The sequence below is a fragment of the Uloborus diversus genome, chromosome 9, assembly GCF_026930045.1.
Source record: "Uloborus diversus isolate 005 chromosome 9, Udiv.v.3.1, whole genome shotgun sequence".
Taxonomy (NCBI): Eukaryota; Metazoa; Arthropoda; class Arachnida; order Araneae; family Uloboridae; genus Uloborus; species Uloborus diversus.
In genome coordinates, this window is record NC_072739.1 from 34989270 (window position 1) to 35008828 (window position 19559).

The window sequence follows — 19559 nt, forward strand, 5'->3', positions numbered from 1 at the left end:
AACAGGTACTAGAAAGTAGTATGGGTATACGGGAAAGTAGGCTCGTCTAGTTCTAGACAGAACTTCCTGTTCTCGTTGAAATGCTGTGCTGATTTTTAAGTTTCCAATCTTTCTCTTTGAAAAATTATACCAAGGAAGATATTTGAAATCACAGCATTTGTAAAAATTTGCTAATGTGCTCTACATTGCTAAATTTATCTCTCATATTTTTGATTAATTCATGGATTTAATTGATTCTGAAGAGAGTTTTTTTCTTTAGTGTGAGAAAAAAAAAAAACTTCCAGAGTGAGTAAAACAGAATGGCAAAATCGCCCTGAAAAAAAATTTCTTCAGAAGGCTTGGAAACACATCGTTTTCTCTTACTTCTAGATGAAGAGAATTCAGCTATCATCTTGCTTCATTGTGTAATGTAATTTAAAATGTGAAATAAATCAATATACAACAAGCTTTTTCTTATATAAAAGAAAATATATTTAAAAAATTGATAGAAATATTTTAAAAGGACAATGAAACAGGAACTGCACAAAACAGTTCATTTACAACAAAACCTTAAATTAAAATTTCATAAGTAGTAGTAAATAGACATGAGAACAATGGGAAAAAATCATTTGATTCAAGATTAAGGCTTTATAATTTCATATTTAAAGTCAACTTTTTTCAAGCAATAAAATTCTCATTAAAACTGTATTGCTTAGAGATAAAAGTAAGATTATTATATACATAAGCTTCTTAATGTGGCACATGCAAGTTAAAATAAAAACGCAAGTGTTACAAAGATAAGTTTTGATTTAAAAAACTAAAATCCTGTACACTTTAAAATCACATTTCGTGCATAACTCAAATTAAATCGGAACAAAATTCGAGGCATGCAATTGAATCTCGCTTATGCCACGCATAAAACACGCTTTAAAATGCGAACAAACACTCGATAATGATTGGAATGATTTACCTCATAGAGTACAAAAATAGTTCAAAACTAGTCAATTTTGTAAGGCTACTCGATTGACTAGATATCAGGAGTTTTAACAGTTGACTAGAATATCATAGTTAAAATATCGGATATGAAACACCAATGAGCAAATGATATCGCACAATTTAAGAAATGCTAATGCCAACAGACAACGACTTTGATAAATGGCAACATGGCAATAAATGCTTCCCTGACGCCTAGAAACAGTTTGATTTGAAATCACAGATGGCATGCAGATATCATAGAAAAAGATGAATAAATCCTTTGGCAATTCTATCATTCAAAGAAGGCCTAGTTGATTCGTTTCACATAGTAAGTTCATTCGTTTCAGTAGTGGCAGTTGCATTCAGTTGCGTTTCTTCTTTTTCTTCTTATCACTGTCCGTCAAGTCGACAAACATCGGCTTTAGTTCCCGATACATGACCTGCATAAAAGAAATGCAAGACAAAATTAAAAATTGCAATAACTATGAATATATTAAAGTACCTCAAAAATAATTTAGATTGGGGTATTAGGATAGATACTGATACATAACCTGTATAATACAAATTAACAATTACAATAACTACACTCAACTCTTGATAGAACCGGCTGAAACGTATTGGGGTAGTTACGAGCTATTGGAAGTTCTCACAGCCTTCTGTAATGAGGGACTCATGAAAACTTTGAGGAAAAGAAAATTTGAGTTATAAAGCTTCAAGTTATTAAGAGTTGAAGGAATTAATGAATAAATGTTAAACAACTTTAATAAACAATTTATCAAAAATAGTTATTAGGATGGGAGAATGAAATAAAAGTCACATTTAGTAGAATAATGAATCTGTTACTGATGTTTTTGTTTTAATAGGTAGTTTGGTAAAAATTAAACTATTTGATTTATTCTAAAAGTGCACCTCCCCCCTTATATGAAAACTATTTTCATCTTGAAACAAATAAAAGATTTTTGGCACTTCATTTGGAGAAGTTAAATTAGCAAGCTAAAGTTATAAAATTACTAAGGCATACTGTAAAATGTGTTCTTTACCGCAAAACATTTCGTAACAAAAATATTAAGTCACCACTATTTCATTAGTTTTATAAATAACAATAATTAAGCAGTAGTATTAAGAATAAATGAAAGTAATCAAGTATGCAACAGGTGTTCAAAGAATATTTTGGCATACACATAATTTTAATTGACACCACATAAACCCCAAGACCATGGGCGCCTATATGCAAAATTGTAAGGTGGAGAGGGGGGGCTCAGATATTTTCCCCATGGTTTAGCAGGATATTTTCCCCACGGAAACCGATTTCAGGACATATTAGTCATTAAAATTTGTCATTTTTAATAAATTATTCATTAATGGCTGGAGAAGAAATGTTTTAACATTTTTGCGAAGAAAAAAGTACTAAAAGCAAGGAAGTTTCAACTTCGAAAGGGGGGGGGGGCTCGAGCCCCCACTTGACACCCCCCTATATGTGCGCCCATGCCCAAGACATATACATAAAATGAAAGCCTAGAAAACTTCACTCAGACATGCCTTTTAAAGGATTTAGCTTTTTTTTGATATAGAAATCATTTTCCCAATAGAGGTATGAGATTAATAAAGCTAATTCCTTATGCAATGCAACAAGTAAAATGTTGATTACATCAATTCCTTTTCAAAGGCATGATTTTGGAGGAGGTCATTGTCGGTAAGGGGTAAGGGTCATAAGCAGTGGTGTAGTTGAAAAAATATATTTAGGAAACTGAACTAAGGGTTTTGAGAGACTAGCCTAAATAAAATGTGATTTGAAATCAATGTACATTTTCTTTGCATTATTTTTGGAATAATTTTTTTTTTTTGGGGGGGGGGGGGGAGGCATCCGCCGTCGCTGTGCTACCTCTCCCAACTACACAACTTGTCATGGGCAAAAGAAGGTTTGGGGTCAAATTGTTCAAAATATGAACATAAAAAAAAAAAAAAAAAAAACAACTAAAAGGGTGTGTCATAACCTCCATGGACTTGTGCTTATCTTTTCCCAGCATTTCCTCCTTTTTCTCTGCACTTACTGTGAGCAATGCCTTCTTCCAGGAATAATAATCCCATAACTTTATATTGCAATTAAAAGCTCTTTGAATACGTGTAGATTAATGTGATAGATGATCACTGGAATGTCTGGCAAGTTAAAACATCAGTTAGAATAAGAAATTAATTCAAGTCCAAGACAAAACTATTAAAAGCTTACTTTTTCTTCATCATCTGGCACTCTAGATATGAAGTCAAGTACTTCATTGTTAGGCACTGCATGAGGATTTCGTAGTTTCTTTGTAAATTTGTTGATACCTGCAAAAATGTAACATTATAATATAAGCATAAGATACTTCTGATGTAAAATAAGAAATGTTTAATTGCTCAAAAACTGCAGATGTTCTTATTTTACGTTTCAAGCACAGAGGTATTTATTCAATTTTGTACTTCTGATGGTTTATTTTAAAACTACTTGATGGAACACAGAAAATGTACAAAGCATTGAAGAGCATTGAAATAAACAGTTAAGTGGGAATATCCTCCCCATAAATATTGAATTCTTTATAGTAAAAATGCTTATGATATTTGATTGATCGATTTCTATTAAAAGCTTTTATTATACTTACTCTGTTCAGTCAGTTAGGGAGGCTGAGATAAGCTTTTAAATCATTGCAAAAATAAAAAATGAGTGATAGTTATTATAAAGTTACAAAATGATTCCAAGCATAGAATTGTGAATTTCGGGCTTTTGAAACTTTTCTATGTTGCACGGCTATTTTTCAAGGCTTTCCTTGATTCAAGTCATTACTTTAAAGGCTTTTTTTCACCAGAGTGATCCATAAATGGGCGTATCCCCTCCCTCCCTTTTTTTCAACATTACGTTAGTTTTTAACAATACTGGTTTTTTCAACATTATGTTAGTTCAGATAAATACAAATACAAAAGTGACGACCAGCAACAGGCTCTGGGCCCAGCTAGACTGGTCCTAGTCAATTTAAAATCCCCAGTGAAGATCAATGGCCCTCTTAAAACTATCTACTCCCTTGCTCATTACCACCTCTTCCGGTAAACTGTTCCAAGGTTCCACTACCCTGCTAAAATAATAATTTTTCCTAATATCCATGTTAGCCTGAGATTTAAATAGCTTAAAACAATGACCCCTTGTCCTGTTTTCAGTGCTAAACTTCAGCCCCGTAACATCTTTCATTTTAATAAATTTAAACAGCTGAATCATGTCCCCTCGGTCTCTTCTTTGCTCAAGACTGTACATTTTAAGCCTTCTGAGCCTGGAATCATAATCTAAGTGGGAAAGTCCACTTATTAGCCTTGTAGCCCGCCTTTGAACCCTTTCCAATACATTAATGTCTTTCTTAAGATAAGGAGACCAAAACTGAACAGCATACTCCAAATGGGGTCTTACCAAACTACTATATAAGGGCAGAAGAGATCTGCCCTTATATAGTATAGAAGAGGCAGATGTTTTGATAAAACATCTCTGAAATTTACACAACATCTGAGAGAACATGGCACAGAATTCAGCTCTGTTACCACATGCATGGTGTTCCACCAATGTTTATGACTCAGTAAGACTTCAAGGTAACTGTGTATAACATGTATTCAACTGTAACTCACATATTGTTGAAAATAACGTAAGGATATACCCATTTCTGGATCACGTTACTTGCGTACTGTTTGTTATTATTGCAAGTACAAAATATAGAAATACAGTCGGATCCCCCTACAACGCATCTAAGTTGACCGTTATTTTCAGGCACAGAATTAGATCTATATCTTATTTATCAACATCTATAAGTTGACCACCTGTTGAAGTTGATCACTAAAAGTAGTGTACCGCAAGTAGTTCTATTTACATGGGGTTTCACTGTACAAAATAATAAATTAAAAAAAAAAAAATTGTGATGCAAAAAAAAAAAAAAAAAAAAGAAAAGAAAAAAAAACCTGAATATATTTTTTAATGTAGCTAAACATAATATTATTTTACAATTTCATCATTTTTCAGGAATGTGTTTTAATCTTTGTCATGTCTTATAATAAAAAAGTAACTTGTGAATGCCAATACAGTTTGATTATGTAGGCAGCCACTTTTATTGTATCATCCACATACTTATCACTGAGACAAGTGGATTTATTAATATCCTATGAATGCAAGGGTGGATTCAGAAATTTTTCAAGTAGGGGGTGGTTGATTTTTTAACTTACTTACGTATTTAATTAAAACATGCTTGGGAGGGGCTGCACAACATTTTTATCTACTGGGGGAAATATCTATGCTCCTTTTTCCAAACATCACCAAAAATCTTCTGATATTGTATCTTTGAAACTTCAACTCTGAAAAATTTCCGAAAAGGAAATTCAAATTCGAACCCTTTTTCTTTCCTTATCGTCGTCTAATATGGCCCATATTTGCATTTTAAGACTTTAATTCAAAAATTTTGCCGGAGCGGGTTCCCGTGCAAATGGTTTTAATTTTTTGAAATAAATTTAATTTATTTTAATTTTTCAGTCCCTAAACGTTTTAATTCTTGTATTCGAAAAAGCCAAACGTTTACACCTGTAAGTTTGTAACTGAAGTCATTGTTCAAAACTTTTCAAATGCTGATTAAATATTACATTTCTTAACAGTTTTCTTCTTAAAAACATAGCTAAGCAAATGTCGTAAAACTGCTCCTCAATATCAGAATTTGAGGAGCAGTACTGCTCTTTAAAATGGAATACAGTAACTCCTCGAACTATCTCACTTCTCGGAAGACAACAAAAAAACGCAATATATACGGAAAAGCGATATAACAGAGGTCATAAAAAGTAAAAATCCCATTAATGTTTAAATTAATGACAAGTGGATCTACAAAAATATTAGTTTACTAGTGGTACCCGCACGGCTTCGCCCGTAATAGAAAAATTAAAAGGTCTTTTGGTTCGCCTGTATTTACAAATAATGTATGGTGAATTTTCTCACCAATTGGCTTGTACTCATGTTACGGTTACACCTTATGATAATTTCGTATCTCGCCAATTGGCTTGTGTCCATGTTACGGTTACACCTACACGTTACGATAATTTCGTAATTTACTCGTCCATCTTATGATATTTTTGTTCGTACAGTCGGAATAGAAAAGGAACCACATCGAATTTTCGAAAAAATTCGAAAATTCGATGTGGTTTTCGCCACATTGCTACAAACAAACCCCCCACGCTACAAACTAACTTTGTGCCAACTTTTATGAAAATCGGCTGAACGGTCTAGGCGCTATGTGCGTCACAGAGATCCAAACATCCATACAGAGAGACTTTCAGGTTTGTTATTTAAAAAGAAAAGAAAAGAAGAAAGATAAAGAAGTAAAGAAAAGAAAGATAAAGAAAGAAAATTTTCAGAACAAATTCTTTCCCATTTTATTGAATTTCTGTGAAAAATGGACTTAAAATTGAAATAGAAAAAGAACAAAATCGAATTTTCGAAAAATCGCTTCGAGGTGCACACCCCCATGCTACATACTAACTTTGTGCCAAATTTCATGAAAATCGGCCTAACAGTCTAGGCGCTATGCGCGTCACAGACATCCAGACATCCTCCAGACAGAGAGACTTTTAGTTTTATTATTAGTAAAGATTATCATATAAGGATGATTTTCTTAATAAAATAAAAGAAAATTTGTCTATCAGTTTTTTTCTCTCACATTAGGAAAAAATAAAGCATTTTAATTGTTTTATGGTGGAATACAAATTGAAAGTTGCAATTTAAACTGTAACAGATTAAATGCTAGTTTTGTTCATTTATTAAAAAAATAAATAAAATAGGGAATGGCACCAGCAACCGACATAACCAGCTTAAGACAACGCTCTCAGGTTAACTCAATTTTCTGAGCCTTTTAATGTGTTTAGACTTTTTAAAACTATTTTTCTCTCATGCAACTATATCTCATCTAACGTTTGGCTGCTTCTGGATCCTCTGAAGTAGTAAATTCTTTTTTCATTTGTTCAATTTCGGAAAAAGGTCCGAAACCCCAATAACAGACACCGAAAAATCGGAGGATACCCAGTAACAGATAGGATAAGGGAAGAATGAGTAATGGGCAAAATTATTCTTTTCTCTTCGAAATGTGCAAATGTTCTTTATTTTTAGATCTAAAACATTATTAAATTCAAAAAACACTAAACACCGGCAGACCTTGCGGCAGTTGTTCATAACCTTGCCCCATTGCTTTGTAAATACCAACTGGCTCATAAAATTCACTCTGATAACACTAGATGGTTGCAACGTATTCATGGGTTGCAGCAACATCAGTTTTACCCGTCTAAATTTCTTATTTAAATCCAAACTTATGGCTATCTGTTACTAGTACCGTTACCCTACTTTTTCTGAGAAATATAACCTTTTTTTGTGATGTCAAATATAAAGCAGCATTTTTTTTAAATAAAATTTTTCAATCCCAAAAGAAAAAGCACCATATATCCAAGAGAGCAATATAACGAGGTGAGATATAATTCAGGATTTACTGCACTTATTTTCACCCTGGAAAGTTATTTTTAATTTCAAAAAACACTTTTTACAACTTATCCCTCAAATCTTCTGAAAATTACTTTACTGTTGCAAATACAAAATAAACAAATGGTAATAAAACGAATTCAACACTTACCCCAAGCCATTATAAGATAACGGACAGGAATGAAATATAAAACTATCGTCGCTAAGAGCAGAACAAGAAATGCTAGCCAAGAGAGGAATGGCACAGAGTAGTTGAAGGTACTGTAATTTAAATAAAAAGATATATTAAACTGAAGCATAAACTAAAAGAAAAATCTAATGTAATGCAAAACTAAGTGACATAACTTCGGCAAAACCATGTGTTGAAAGTTTAGCCAAATATTGTTAGTTTGTTTCCCTTTTGTGTGTAAAAACAAGAAGTTCTGTCTAGAACTAAACGAGCCTACTTTCCCCATATACCAATTTCGACTTTCTAGTATCTGATCAATATTCTCAAAATTAACTAAAATCACAAATTATTTCAAACATATATTTTTAATATTTTAAGCTGATTTCTAGAAACAAAATATGCCTTGCTCATCTAAAGAATTAGATGGTAAAAAATAAATAAACGAACAAATAAAGTAGCATCACCTTTTAAACAAAGAAGCTAATACATTTCTTTCCATTAAAAAAAAAAAAAAAAAAAAAAAAAAAAAAACCTTTAACCGCTCTCAAAAAGAAAAAAAAAATAATTAAAACTAAAAGCTCATTAAACATCATATTAAAAAAAAAATTGTTTGTTTTCCCTTGTTGCCAAAAAATAACTTTGAAAATGAATAAATATACTTTGAAAAATAAATCGTCTGTGTATATCTTTATGTAGAAACAACATACTCCGAATTTCTCCACCAAAAACTGAATACATAAATTAAAATTTTAGAGTGAAAAAAAAAACAAATAATATTAAAAATAATTATTTCACAGTAAAAATCATGGCTGCGGAGTCGGAGTCAATCTGATTTTGGGACATAAGAGTCAAAGATTTGGGACAAAAGACAGTTTTTAATTCAAAGACTTGCAGTTGGAATCTGTCATTTTCCCTTTTGTCCACAACTCTGCCAATGTTTGCGGAGTGGGAGTTGGACTTATTGTGCGAAAATTCTACCCGTTTTTGGATAATGCAAATAAACATAGGAATGGACATCACTTTTTAACTGCCGTAAAAAAAACATATTTTAAAACTTCATGCAGTAAAATCTGTCTACAACGATACTGTAGGGACCTAAAAACATATCGTAATAGACAGGTTATTGTTATAGACAGTTTGATTATTCATGCTGACATTTTGCTGGGACCAAAAACTATAGTTACAGACAGGTTATCGTTATAGACAGTATCGTTATACACAGGTTTCAATGCACTGACATTCATGCATACCAGATTTCAGCACAGACAAATGCAGGATGATAACAATGGCATCAGTGCTGATTTTTGCAACCAAAATAATAAAACATAACTTGTCATTACTGACAAATGAAAAGTTTTTGCAATCAAGAATGGCAGCCAGGTGATTACTCTGTATTTCCGAAAGTTATAATTGTGCATAAATTTGAGTTTATCTTTGCAGATTTTTTCTTTATTCTAAAAATAAAGTTATCAGAGTTCATGAATTAATTATTAATTATTGTAAATTAATTATTGTAAATTAATTATTAATTTACAATATGAATATTATGAATTAATAACCTATACAGGTTTCAGTAACTATGTCGCCCCAGGTAATGTTGACAAGTGCCACCCCCTTGTCTTAATAATATTTTAAATCATTGAGCATACTTTCACGTATTGCTGTAATTTGAGCTACAGAAAAAAAAGGAAGGAATAAATTTGAGTCTTTCATCTTTGCTTTGCCTCCTTACATTTTGCCATCATGAAATTTGCCTCCCCTGAACAAATACTAATGTCAAGTTGTATTCTGACACAAAATTAATATATTGATACACATTTACAACACATTTATATGCACATTTATTGATTAACGATGCATAATATTGTACAGGCTAAATTTTTTGCAACAGCTAATTAATACTGGAACGTCGCCTGTCAAGGTATGACGGGTGAAAATTGCTTCTACTCTTCTGCAGTTGAACGAAGCAATTGCTTGTTTGGTAATATTTTATTACAGTAGACCCTCGTTTTATGCGGGGGTTACGTTCCATGGAAATTCCGCGTAATTCGAAACCGCGTAAGTTGAGACCTAATACTAGTGTTAAAAGAGAGGTTTAGTTCCGTAGATAACAAAATACTTCATTCTAGTGATGACTAATTGTATAATAAGTTTAATGTGTACTTATATATCGACTTTTAAGCACAACATGCATAAAGAAAACATAAATTAATTTTGTGCCCTGTTTACAAAGAGGAGCTGGCTGTGAGTCTTTTGGCAGTCATTAAGAATTTTTCTCTGCAACTTTTGCAGAACATTGACGCATCCATGATAGAATCTTCCTTCATTGACAAATCAGAAAGATCATTTCTATTGTCTAGGAATGTTTTCTGTTGTGCATCACCGACGTCAGTGTTCTCATTGGTTTTGGCTTACTTTGTCACTCCTGAAAGCTCTTCTTCCAGTGAGTTCTGAACTGGGTGAGTTTAATAACTGTACTTCTCGAAAGAGCTCTGGAACCAATTGTGTAAAATGTCTCCAGTGGCCCAAGCTCTATTATTAGCAGGCCCAAATGCAGTTGATTACGTGTAATCTGTTATCTTTAGGAGTTTGGATTTTGAAAGAGGGGAAAATTTTATCTGTTTGCATTGCTGCATCGGTGTAAAACCGAAACTCATCCGCGTAAAATAAAATTGAGGTGTCAAATCTTAAACCGCGTATAATCGAAACCACTTAAAACGAGAGTCTACTGTATTTGAATTTTAACCCTAGCTCCAGTGGATTAATCATAAACTTCAGTGGATGGCGTTAATTTTCAACCACTTTTTTGATTCTTCATTCCCCTAAAATGACTGTTTTACCTGTAAAACAGTTAAGTCACCGGATCGAGTTCAGCCTTGTCACAATAAAGCCTTTCCCTGCATGTTAAACAGTACCAAAACATAATATGAAATTATCATGCTGTGGCCCGAGTATCATTGTTGAACATGAGGGTTACTCGATCATCAGCTATTATTTATATGAGGATGATGATAACTCTTTTGTTTACATTAACTGTATTTTTTGGAAAAAGAAACAGACAGGAATTCATTTTTCATAAGTATAGCAATCTGTGATTTTTTAAAAAAATTTTATGTCAAAAAATAGGGCTGAATATGCAATTAATTTTGACATCAAAATTAAGTTTGTGTGATTATTTTTGTACAGATATTTAACAAAATCCATGTGACAGGTCTGACCAATCACAAAGAAAATATAAATCTACATGAACATTAAGCTGTGGTCAGAGTGAGAGTAATAAGCAATTTTCTCTTGATTGCTGCGGGGAAAAAATCATATTTTGGCAATAATCTATTTCACACATGGTCAAATTTTGCTAAATAAACAATTAGTACAAACCGACATATTTAAAAATACTCCCTGTAAACTATGCATTGGTGCTTTTCAAGACCATATCAACAAGCCTTTGATCTGTTTTTTTTTTTTTTGCATAACATTTCATTCATTCATTTTTTTTTCCAGAAATTTAAGTTTTAAATGTTAAAGTGTCATTTCATGTAAAATCACTTAAATACAATATAAAAAGCTATGACAGACAAAAGAAGGAAAAAAAAATTCATTGTATTTTTCAGAACTTAAATAAATTTAGTATTGCATTAGAGACACTTTCAGGGGTGCCCACAGGGGGGGGATTATGGCGCAAGTTGCGCCATCAAAATTTTTGGGGGGGATTTTTTTCCCAGATTTTTTTTTCTTTCAGAACATGAAATTTTTGAATTTCGGAAAGAAAAAATATTTAAACTTATTCAACAAGAAATAGATGCATTAATAATACTTTTTTCACATACTCTTCAGGGCTGTCACCAAGAGAGGGAGTGCTACACCCCCTAGTTTTTCAGAAGTGGGGCCGCCAATTTCATTTTAGCGATGAAAACAAACGAAGAGAAAGGGAAACTCTTCGTTGCTTTAAAAAAATAAAATAGTAATTATAAATGAAGACAAAAAGTATTTTTTCTGTAAAATTTGAACAGAAAATGTAATTTTAAAATACAATTTAGGAACACCCATGATTCTCTTTTATTAAGAGTATCGGAAATATACGCTTCAAACATTTTTATTAACACAAAAAAAATTTTTCAGTACAGTACACTCTTCACTAGGCCGCAGAATGGGTATGTCTGCCTAGTCGGAAACTATGGGCTCGGCTCAAATTAAAGTATTGTGCATAGAGTAAAATTAACATAATGGGAGGGAGGAAAGGCGACAACGCTAACATGGTGCACGCCTTCTCTCTCGGTGGCCCTATGGTTATACAAAACTATGCTTCATGGTTCTTCAGTTTAAAAAAAAAAAAAAAAACTTAAATAAATAGGACAGTTTCATTAGAACGGCCAATAGGATAGGTTTCGCCGAAACATTACCATGTGTTTTTTTTTTTTGATGAAAAATATTGTCCTGAAAATCATTGCTAAGTGGAGAAAAATGTATGGGTCGCTGAAATAAATTTGAAATAGAGAGAAAAAAATAATAATAACAGTTAAATGCAAAGAGAGAATCAAATTATTGTAATGAATACTTACACCAAAAGTTCTAAATTTTTGAATGTAAAAATCGTAAGTAAATCATAGCTTGATCAAGAGATGCAGGTGGCATATTAAAAATAAAATGAAGTGGAATAGAGACCTAAGGTATCGCAGAAAATTACTACATCTGTTCAAAATGTTAAAAGTCTTTTTTCCAAGGCCGCAGACGCTTGTATTGCAAGAAAGCAAAAATATTAGGGGGGAAATTTAAAGTTTTGTTACGGAAAATCCAAGAAATTATCGTGTTTGGCAAAGGAAAATTGTAGGAAAATATTACCGCAATATGTTTTTTAGGAATTAAAATTGACAATGAAGATAGGAGGGACGTAGTCAAACTGAAAGAAGAGTGGGGAACTCCAAAACTTTCTTTTTACGTCCCCAAAGCTGGCCTGGAAGTTAGTTTTTAAAATTTAGGTTTTGAAAAAAATCCCGAAAAAATATTCTCAAACACCATCCTTTAGCCTAACGTCATTAAAGATGGCCTACTCCTGAGTATTTAGGACTGCAATTTCGAAAAACCATGAGAGTCCTCTCAACGTAAGCTTAGAGAAACGCCCTCTCAATTAATCATTCATCCTCATTCAAGGTCGAATAATTTTCGTCTTTTGGACTTTTAAAAAACTCCCTGTGTCCCGAAACTGTCGTCCTCCAAATACTACCGAAGATCTTCAAAAATTTCATTGCTAAGGCTTCAATTTAGAAAATTTTTCAGGGGAGAGATCTCCAAAACCTTCTACCCCTCTAACAGTATTAATAAATCGTCTACGATTGCTTCAATTAAATTTCAATTTTGAAAATTTGCCAGGGAAGAACTCCGAATCTCTCCACCAATTAACATTAACAAAAATCGTCTAAAACTGCGGTTCCTACGGATCGAAATTTTTTTTGAGAGACTGCCTCTCTCTCGGCAACACCATCGAAAAATGTCTTAAATCTCGCTTTTAGTGCTTCAATTACGAAACATTTCTGGTCGCGAGCTCCTTCAAAACTCCCCTCCCCCCTTTCATCGAAGGTGGCTTGAATTACATTTTCGGAGCTTTGATTTCAAGAAACTGGCGGTGCACTAAATTTTAACAAAAAAGACTACAATCGCGTTTTTAAGACGTCAAAATTTCAAAAAAATTCGTGCGGGGGGAGGCTGTATCTCTCTTCCTCTTAATATCACCATAGATCGTCTAAAACTGCATTTTTCGAACTACAATTTTCAAATTTTCCCGGGGGAGAGCCCCCGGACCCCCCTTTACGTGTCACAATCGCAAATAGTTCACAATTGGGAATGCGTGCTCAAAGTTTGCATTTTGAAAAATTATACAGTGATGACCTCGAGTTTCTTTCTCCCTTAACATCACCATAGATCGTTTAAACTTTGTTTTTCAAATAACAATCTTGAAAATTCCTGAGGGGAAGCGCCCGGACCCCCTCTTCTGAACATAATTAAATATAACGTACGATTGTGTTGTGAACTTAAATTTGGAAAAATTATCGGGAGAGGCTATCCCGGAACTCCTCTCCCCTCCTCCCAAACTGAAAACGTAGTTTAAAACTGCGTTTTGATGTCTTCAAATTGCGAAATAATGCAAGAAGGTAGCCCTCCGACACCCCCTAATTCTGATTGAATATTATCCTTACGATTATTTATAAATATTGCTAGAACTAAGGTCTAGTAATATGACTATCTCTGCTAAACCAGAAGCCAACTCTCTCTGCATATTCGAGCATACGTTTGAAAAAATTAAGGGGCCACCAAAAGCGCACCCCCCCCCCACCCCAGTTTTTTTGAAATAGCGACGGCCCTGGTACTCTTTCCAAAATTTAATGACCGTGTCTCTTTTTCAATGAAAGGAGCATCACAGACGGCATGGAGTTGGTGTCCGTTTCAAAGCTGGATTCGACGATTTGATTTATTTTCAATATCTTATAAATTTTCTGGAAAAAGTAGCACAATTCTGCATGATGTGAATACGTGTGACAGTGATGAGAGGGAGGGAGGCCAAAATTGTTTTATTGATTGTAATAATGCTGATCAGTATGCTCTAGTCTTTCCTTGATTCATTTGCACCTTGACAATCGTTAAGAACTAGTTTTGAAGTTTGTGAATTACATATTTTTTATCCCTCCAATCGACAATTTATATATTTTCTTCATTAATTAGCTTAAGCTTATGAAAATTTTTTCATTTCACTTTATTCCCATCTTCTCTACCATTTTTAAACTGGTTGTTTCAATGTATCATTAGATGATTTTTATTAAAACTTTCAGTGATGTTGGTTTCGCTGATGGAAGTAGAACAGTCTGTTCTTAAGGCGTTTAAATTGTTTTTCGTAAATAATATTTACTTTCTTCCATATCTGATATGTATAGAAGTATATTTGATTCGTTAAAATTCTCGAGTTCTGATTTTCGATGTGTGAAGAATAGCTGAATCCATTTTTGAGGATTTCCGAAAAGTATCTGTTATGGTGTGTTTGATCCATCTTTTTTGGCTATGCGACTTTAATTTTGGAAAACTTCCAGAAGAGAGTTCTCCCACTATAACGCCAGAATGACACGTACTTTATCATCAAGTCATCTAAAACCTCGTTCCTAGTGATGCAATATTGAAAAATTTATAGAAGAGAGCCCCTGATTGCCCCCTCTTTCCTTAACACGATCAAAGACAAGCCTAAAATTGCGTTTTTGGAGTATCAATTTCAAAAAATTGCCGGAGGAATGGCACAGAAATTCACCTTCCACTAACATTATCAAGATATATCAAAATTGCCATTCTAAAGCTACAAGTTCGGAAATTTAAGAGAAGCGCCTCTCTCCCTCCTCCCCACTCTCGTTAACATTATTAAAAAGTCGTCTTTAATTTGGTTTTTAAGGCTTCAATATCGAGAAAATTCCGGGAGAGCTCCAGAAAACCCTTTTTCTTAACGTCACAAAGGTCGCCTACAATTGCGATTTTAGAACTTCAGTTTCAGAAAACTGCTTGTCTCCCAACGATAAATAGCGTTTTTAAGGTTTAAATTTTGAAAATTTTCCAGGGGCGAGGTCTAGGATCTCTTCTTTCCTTAACATTACCACAGATACTCTAAAACTGCGTTTTTAGAACTATAATTTTGAAAACAAAGGAAAGCCCTCCTTAACACAACGGTAGACTATTTACAATTGCGCTTTTAAAGTTTCAATATTGAAAAATTACTGAGAAAGGAGCCACCAAACCTTTTATTCCCCTAACATCACCAGAGATAGTGTATAACTGGTTTTAAAATACAATTTCGAAAATTTTCCGGGGAGAAACTCCCCGGACCCCCTATCTAAGTGACAATAATTTTCACAGTTCATATTGTATACATCTAGTAATGGCTCCATCCCAAGCCAGAAAGTTGTCCCTGTAATTATTCATACGTTTGAAAAAAAAATAATAATACGGTGTAGCGAAATTCAGGGGTAACCAAAACTTGTTTACTCAATGTCCACGTTTTAAAATTCGTTTCAGGGAAGGCAAGGCAGGTCAACAATCCAACAAAATTTCAGTTCAAATGGTATTTGTTAGCGCTTCCCCCCCCCCCCCCCCGTGAATTTGACTGGAAATCATACACTCTAAAAACTTATGTTTAACCCAATTCGAAAAGCGAGAAAAATTTTGGGGGGGAATTTGCGCCATTGAGCTTGGGGGGGATGGGCACCCCTGGACACTTTTAAACTTATACTAGACTTCAGATAAAGTGAAATTAAGAAAATAAAAGTAATTGACAACTTCAACTGAAATTTGATACAAATATTGAGCCTTTCAGAGTCAGCCCCTTTAAATATTGGGCCTGACAAATATTCAGCTACTCCATCCAATAGCAAGATTTAATTTTTGATATGTCAGTTTCATTATCAGTTTTTCAAGTATAAAGAATGAAAATATATGATGTGATACAAACAAGTAGAAAGAAAGGAAAAAATGTCGTTTGACCCCTGAGGGGGAAAAACTTACTTTTTACATCTTTCACCGAAGGAAGCAACTTCTCCTAATATATTTTGAATCATTGCAGTTGCATCTTGCACAGCTTGCAGCTTTTCTTTCAACGACTTTTTTTCTTCCTTTTGGTTAATAAAAAATATTTATTCATAAAAAAATAATTATTATTTTAATTCAAAGTTATTTTTTTCTTTTTGCTAAAATGAGTTTAATTTAGAACAAAGTATGCATTTAATAAAGGAGTTTTAAAAATCCGACTCATGTTAGTATTTTCAAAACAAATTTTATGTGCAGTTTTCTAACATTTTTTAAAAGGAAAACTAGATCCACATGTTTATGTTTACATGGAGTCAAAGACATACACCAAGTTGCAAACATGTAGTTTAAAATCAGGTGCACGTGTCTAGAACTATTGTTTTAAGAAAATGGTGGTAAAATGTGTGTGTGGGTAATATAATTTAACTTCACTAAATGACAACCTTCACAAATTGCTTGCATATGGTAGAATGGAATTTTTAAACTCAATGCTAACTTCTCCATTAGTCTCTCATTTTCAAATTATTCTCTTTTAAGACTAAAATTGCTTAAGTTTTATTTTAAATTCAATTTATACGTTCACAAAGGTTGATCTATACTGTTAACATTTTCAACCCTGCAAGCATTCAGTAGATTGATTTTATACATTTTTATGCACCAAATACTCCTGAAAGGCAAGAACGCATAGAAACTAAACAACCTTATGGCTTCACCCAAACATTGAAACACTTAACTTTAAATGAATGCAACTGAAACAACAAGAAAGACAAAAGCTTACTCCTTTATCTTCTTTGTCATCATCATCTTCATCATCATCTATTTCTTCTATCTAGTAAGGAAATCAAAAACACCTTTTAATATGCAGGGGAACATGGGGCAAAGTGAAATAGCTGGGCAAAGTGAAATGGTGAAATATTTTCACTACTTTTAGCTCCACCTATCTGGTATTATTTTAACTATCTGGTACCACATGTAGTCTGTTCCAGTCAGGAAAAAAAATACCGTCAAAGATTAAAGCATTTGGTAATGCAAGCAATTTTTTAAAAAATGATACTCATATTGTAATATTTTGTTGTAAGTCAAAAATTATTTTTGTTACTGTAAAATGATAAAGTTACTGTTATTAATATTTTAAATATTAATTCAGACCTTTTAATATCCAATGCAGTATTAATTTAGTTAATACTAAGCTTATTCGTATTTTAAACAATTAGTCAAGTACATACGGGGCAAAGTGGATGGGGCAAAGTGAAATAGTTTAATTTACTCACTCAATCGTTTAATGCAAATTACTTACATTTTCACTTATTCATTTACATTCCTCCATTTAGTAATTCACTTATTTATTCATTTATTCACTTATTTTCGTATTCATTCATTTTTTCAAGCTCATTTACTTTCTTCACATATTAACAGATTTATTTGGTTAATTATTTATTTATTGTTTTATTATCGTTTCATTTATTCCTTCAACCTTTTATTTACTAATTCTTTTGATCAAAAATATGTTTTATAGTTGAAGAGAAAATATTTTATTAGAAAAATATTTTATTTTTTACTTTGCCCCATAAGATAAAAAAGTGAAAATTTCCCACTTTTTTTTTGAAGACTAAAATTTACTGTCAAAAACAAAAAATACTGTTTCAACGTAAGTTTTATTATAAAATAGAATTTTCTATCTTTATGAACTGTAATTTTCAAAACAAATTTACGATTTGTTCATTTTGAAAAAACTCAGTCATCTTAACCAATTTATTTTGCCCCACATTCCCCTACAATAATTTTAAAGGCAAAAATAAATAAATAAATAAACAAAATAAAATAATAATGCTTTTTAACTTTAAGTTTACGTAAAAAAAAAAAGGAAAAAGAATAGATGTAGAAAATCACCTCTTCATCATCTCTACTGGCAATTTGCCTCCCTGTAAGAGCATAAATGACATAATTCTTGACATAAAGAATTAATAATGCAATTGGCAACATGTAGAATTCAAAGGTATATGTGATCACAAGGAAAACCTGTAAAAGAATAAATCAAGTTTTCATGATTGAATTTAAAGGAAGATTCAGACAGTAATGCTTATAGAAAATACATTTGAATATGAAGACATGCTTTTAGAATATTTTTTTTCATTAAATTTTCTATATTCTTCTATTCTGGTGTAAAGAAAGCTGAAGATTCTGATAAACTTTTAGAGTAATTAGTTACATATTTTTTATGTAATTTGGTATTTTTTAATCATACTTTACCCGAGTACTTCCAAAAATATTTATTAACAATAAAATCTTTTAGGATAAACTACTCACTGCTTTTAAGAACACTAATTACTGTTCAAGTAAATCTCTCTCACTCTCTATAAATGTATACTATGAAATCCTATTACCAGCACTGGTACAACAAAGCATCCGTTTCAATGAAACAAATTTTCAGTTCTGATTAAATTTCTATTACATCGCTTGAATTTCCATTACAGCGAAATTCCAGTTACAACTATCAAAATTATCAGTCCCGTAAGGTTTGTTGTAACAAGATTTTACTGTATAGAAGAACTCGCTAATCCGGACTAATGGGAATCCTGGCCATCCAAATTAATGTACGAGAGCCGTTTTCTTTTTACTTTCTTCTATATCTAATATATAGAAGAAAGTATTGGATTCGTGCAAATTTTCGAATTTCGACGGATTTGAGCGTTTTGAGGTGTGCTGAGTCCATTTCGACCATTTTTGGAAAATGTCTATCTGTCTGTGTGTGTGTGTGTGTATGTGTGTCACGTCTGTGTGTGACCAGTTTTTTGTGGCCGCTCTACAACAAAAACTACCGCATGAAATCGAACGAAATTTGGTACACATATGTGCCCCTATGTGAACTTGTGCCCATTAGTTTTTGGCGCGAATTCCTCCAAGGGGGGTGGAGCAATGGGACGTTTTTCGAGTTACGCGTGCTTGCTATTCCTCAGGAAGTAACTGGAGGAATCAAACAAAATTAGGTCCATATGTTGGTATTAACAGGAACAGGTGCTGATTCAATTTTGGTGTCAATAACTCAAACGGGGGTCGAGCTATAGAACGTTTTTTGTCGTCAATTGTGACTGCTGTATCTCAAGAAATAATGAACGGAATGAAAGAAAAATTTATCGGCAAGTAGCCCTTAGTGGATATAAGAACTGATTTTATTTTTGTGTCAACAGCTAAAAAGGGGGGTAGCGCAATCACCCGTTCTTTTTTTCCATTTTGAGTGCCCTATCTCAAGAAGTAATGCTACGTTCTGGTTGAAATTTGGAATATATGTGAATCCATATGTAAACAGGCTTTGGTTCAATTTTGACGCCGATCGCTCCAAGAGGTGTTGATTTTTTTTTTTTTTTTTTTTGC

The 19559-nt window shown here is 32.8% G+C and overlaps 1 protein-coding gene across 1 annotated transcript in view; it reads right to left on the reverse strand.

The window, feature by feature from the left end:
- Nucleotides 1-478: 478 nt before the first annotated feature.
- The window catches only part of LOC129230648 (multiple C2 and transmembrane domain-containing protein-like), a 183830-nt gene continuing 164749 nt past the window's right edge, over nucleotides 479-19559 (reverse strand). The window contains exons 16-21 of the mRNA XM_054865064.1: nucleotides 18078-18206; nucleotides 16966-17016; nucleotides 16167-16273; nucleotides 7620-7729; nucleotides 3182-3279; nucleotides 479-1394 (exon numbers count right to left, since the gene is read on the reverse strand). Of these exons, the coding sequence (XP_054721039.1) occupies nucleotides 1317-1394; nucleotides 3182-3279; nucleotides 7620-7729; nucleotides 16167-16273; nucleotides 16966-17016; nucleotides 18078-18206 (573 nt within the window). The 3' untranslated portion in view covers nucleotides 479-1316. The remainder of the gene's footprint in view (nucleotides 1395-3181; nucleotides 3280-7619; nucleotides 7730-16166; nucleotides 16274-16965; nucleotides 17017-18077; nucleotides 18207-19559) is intronic.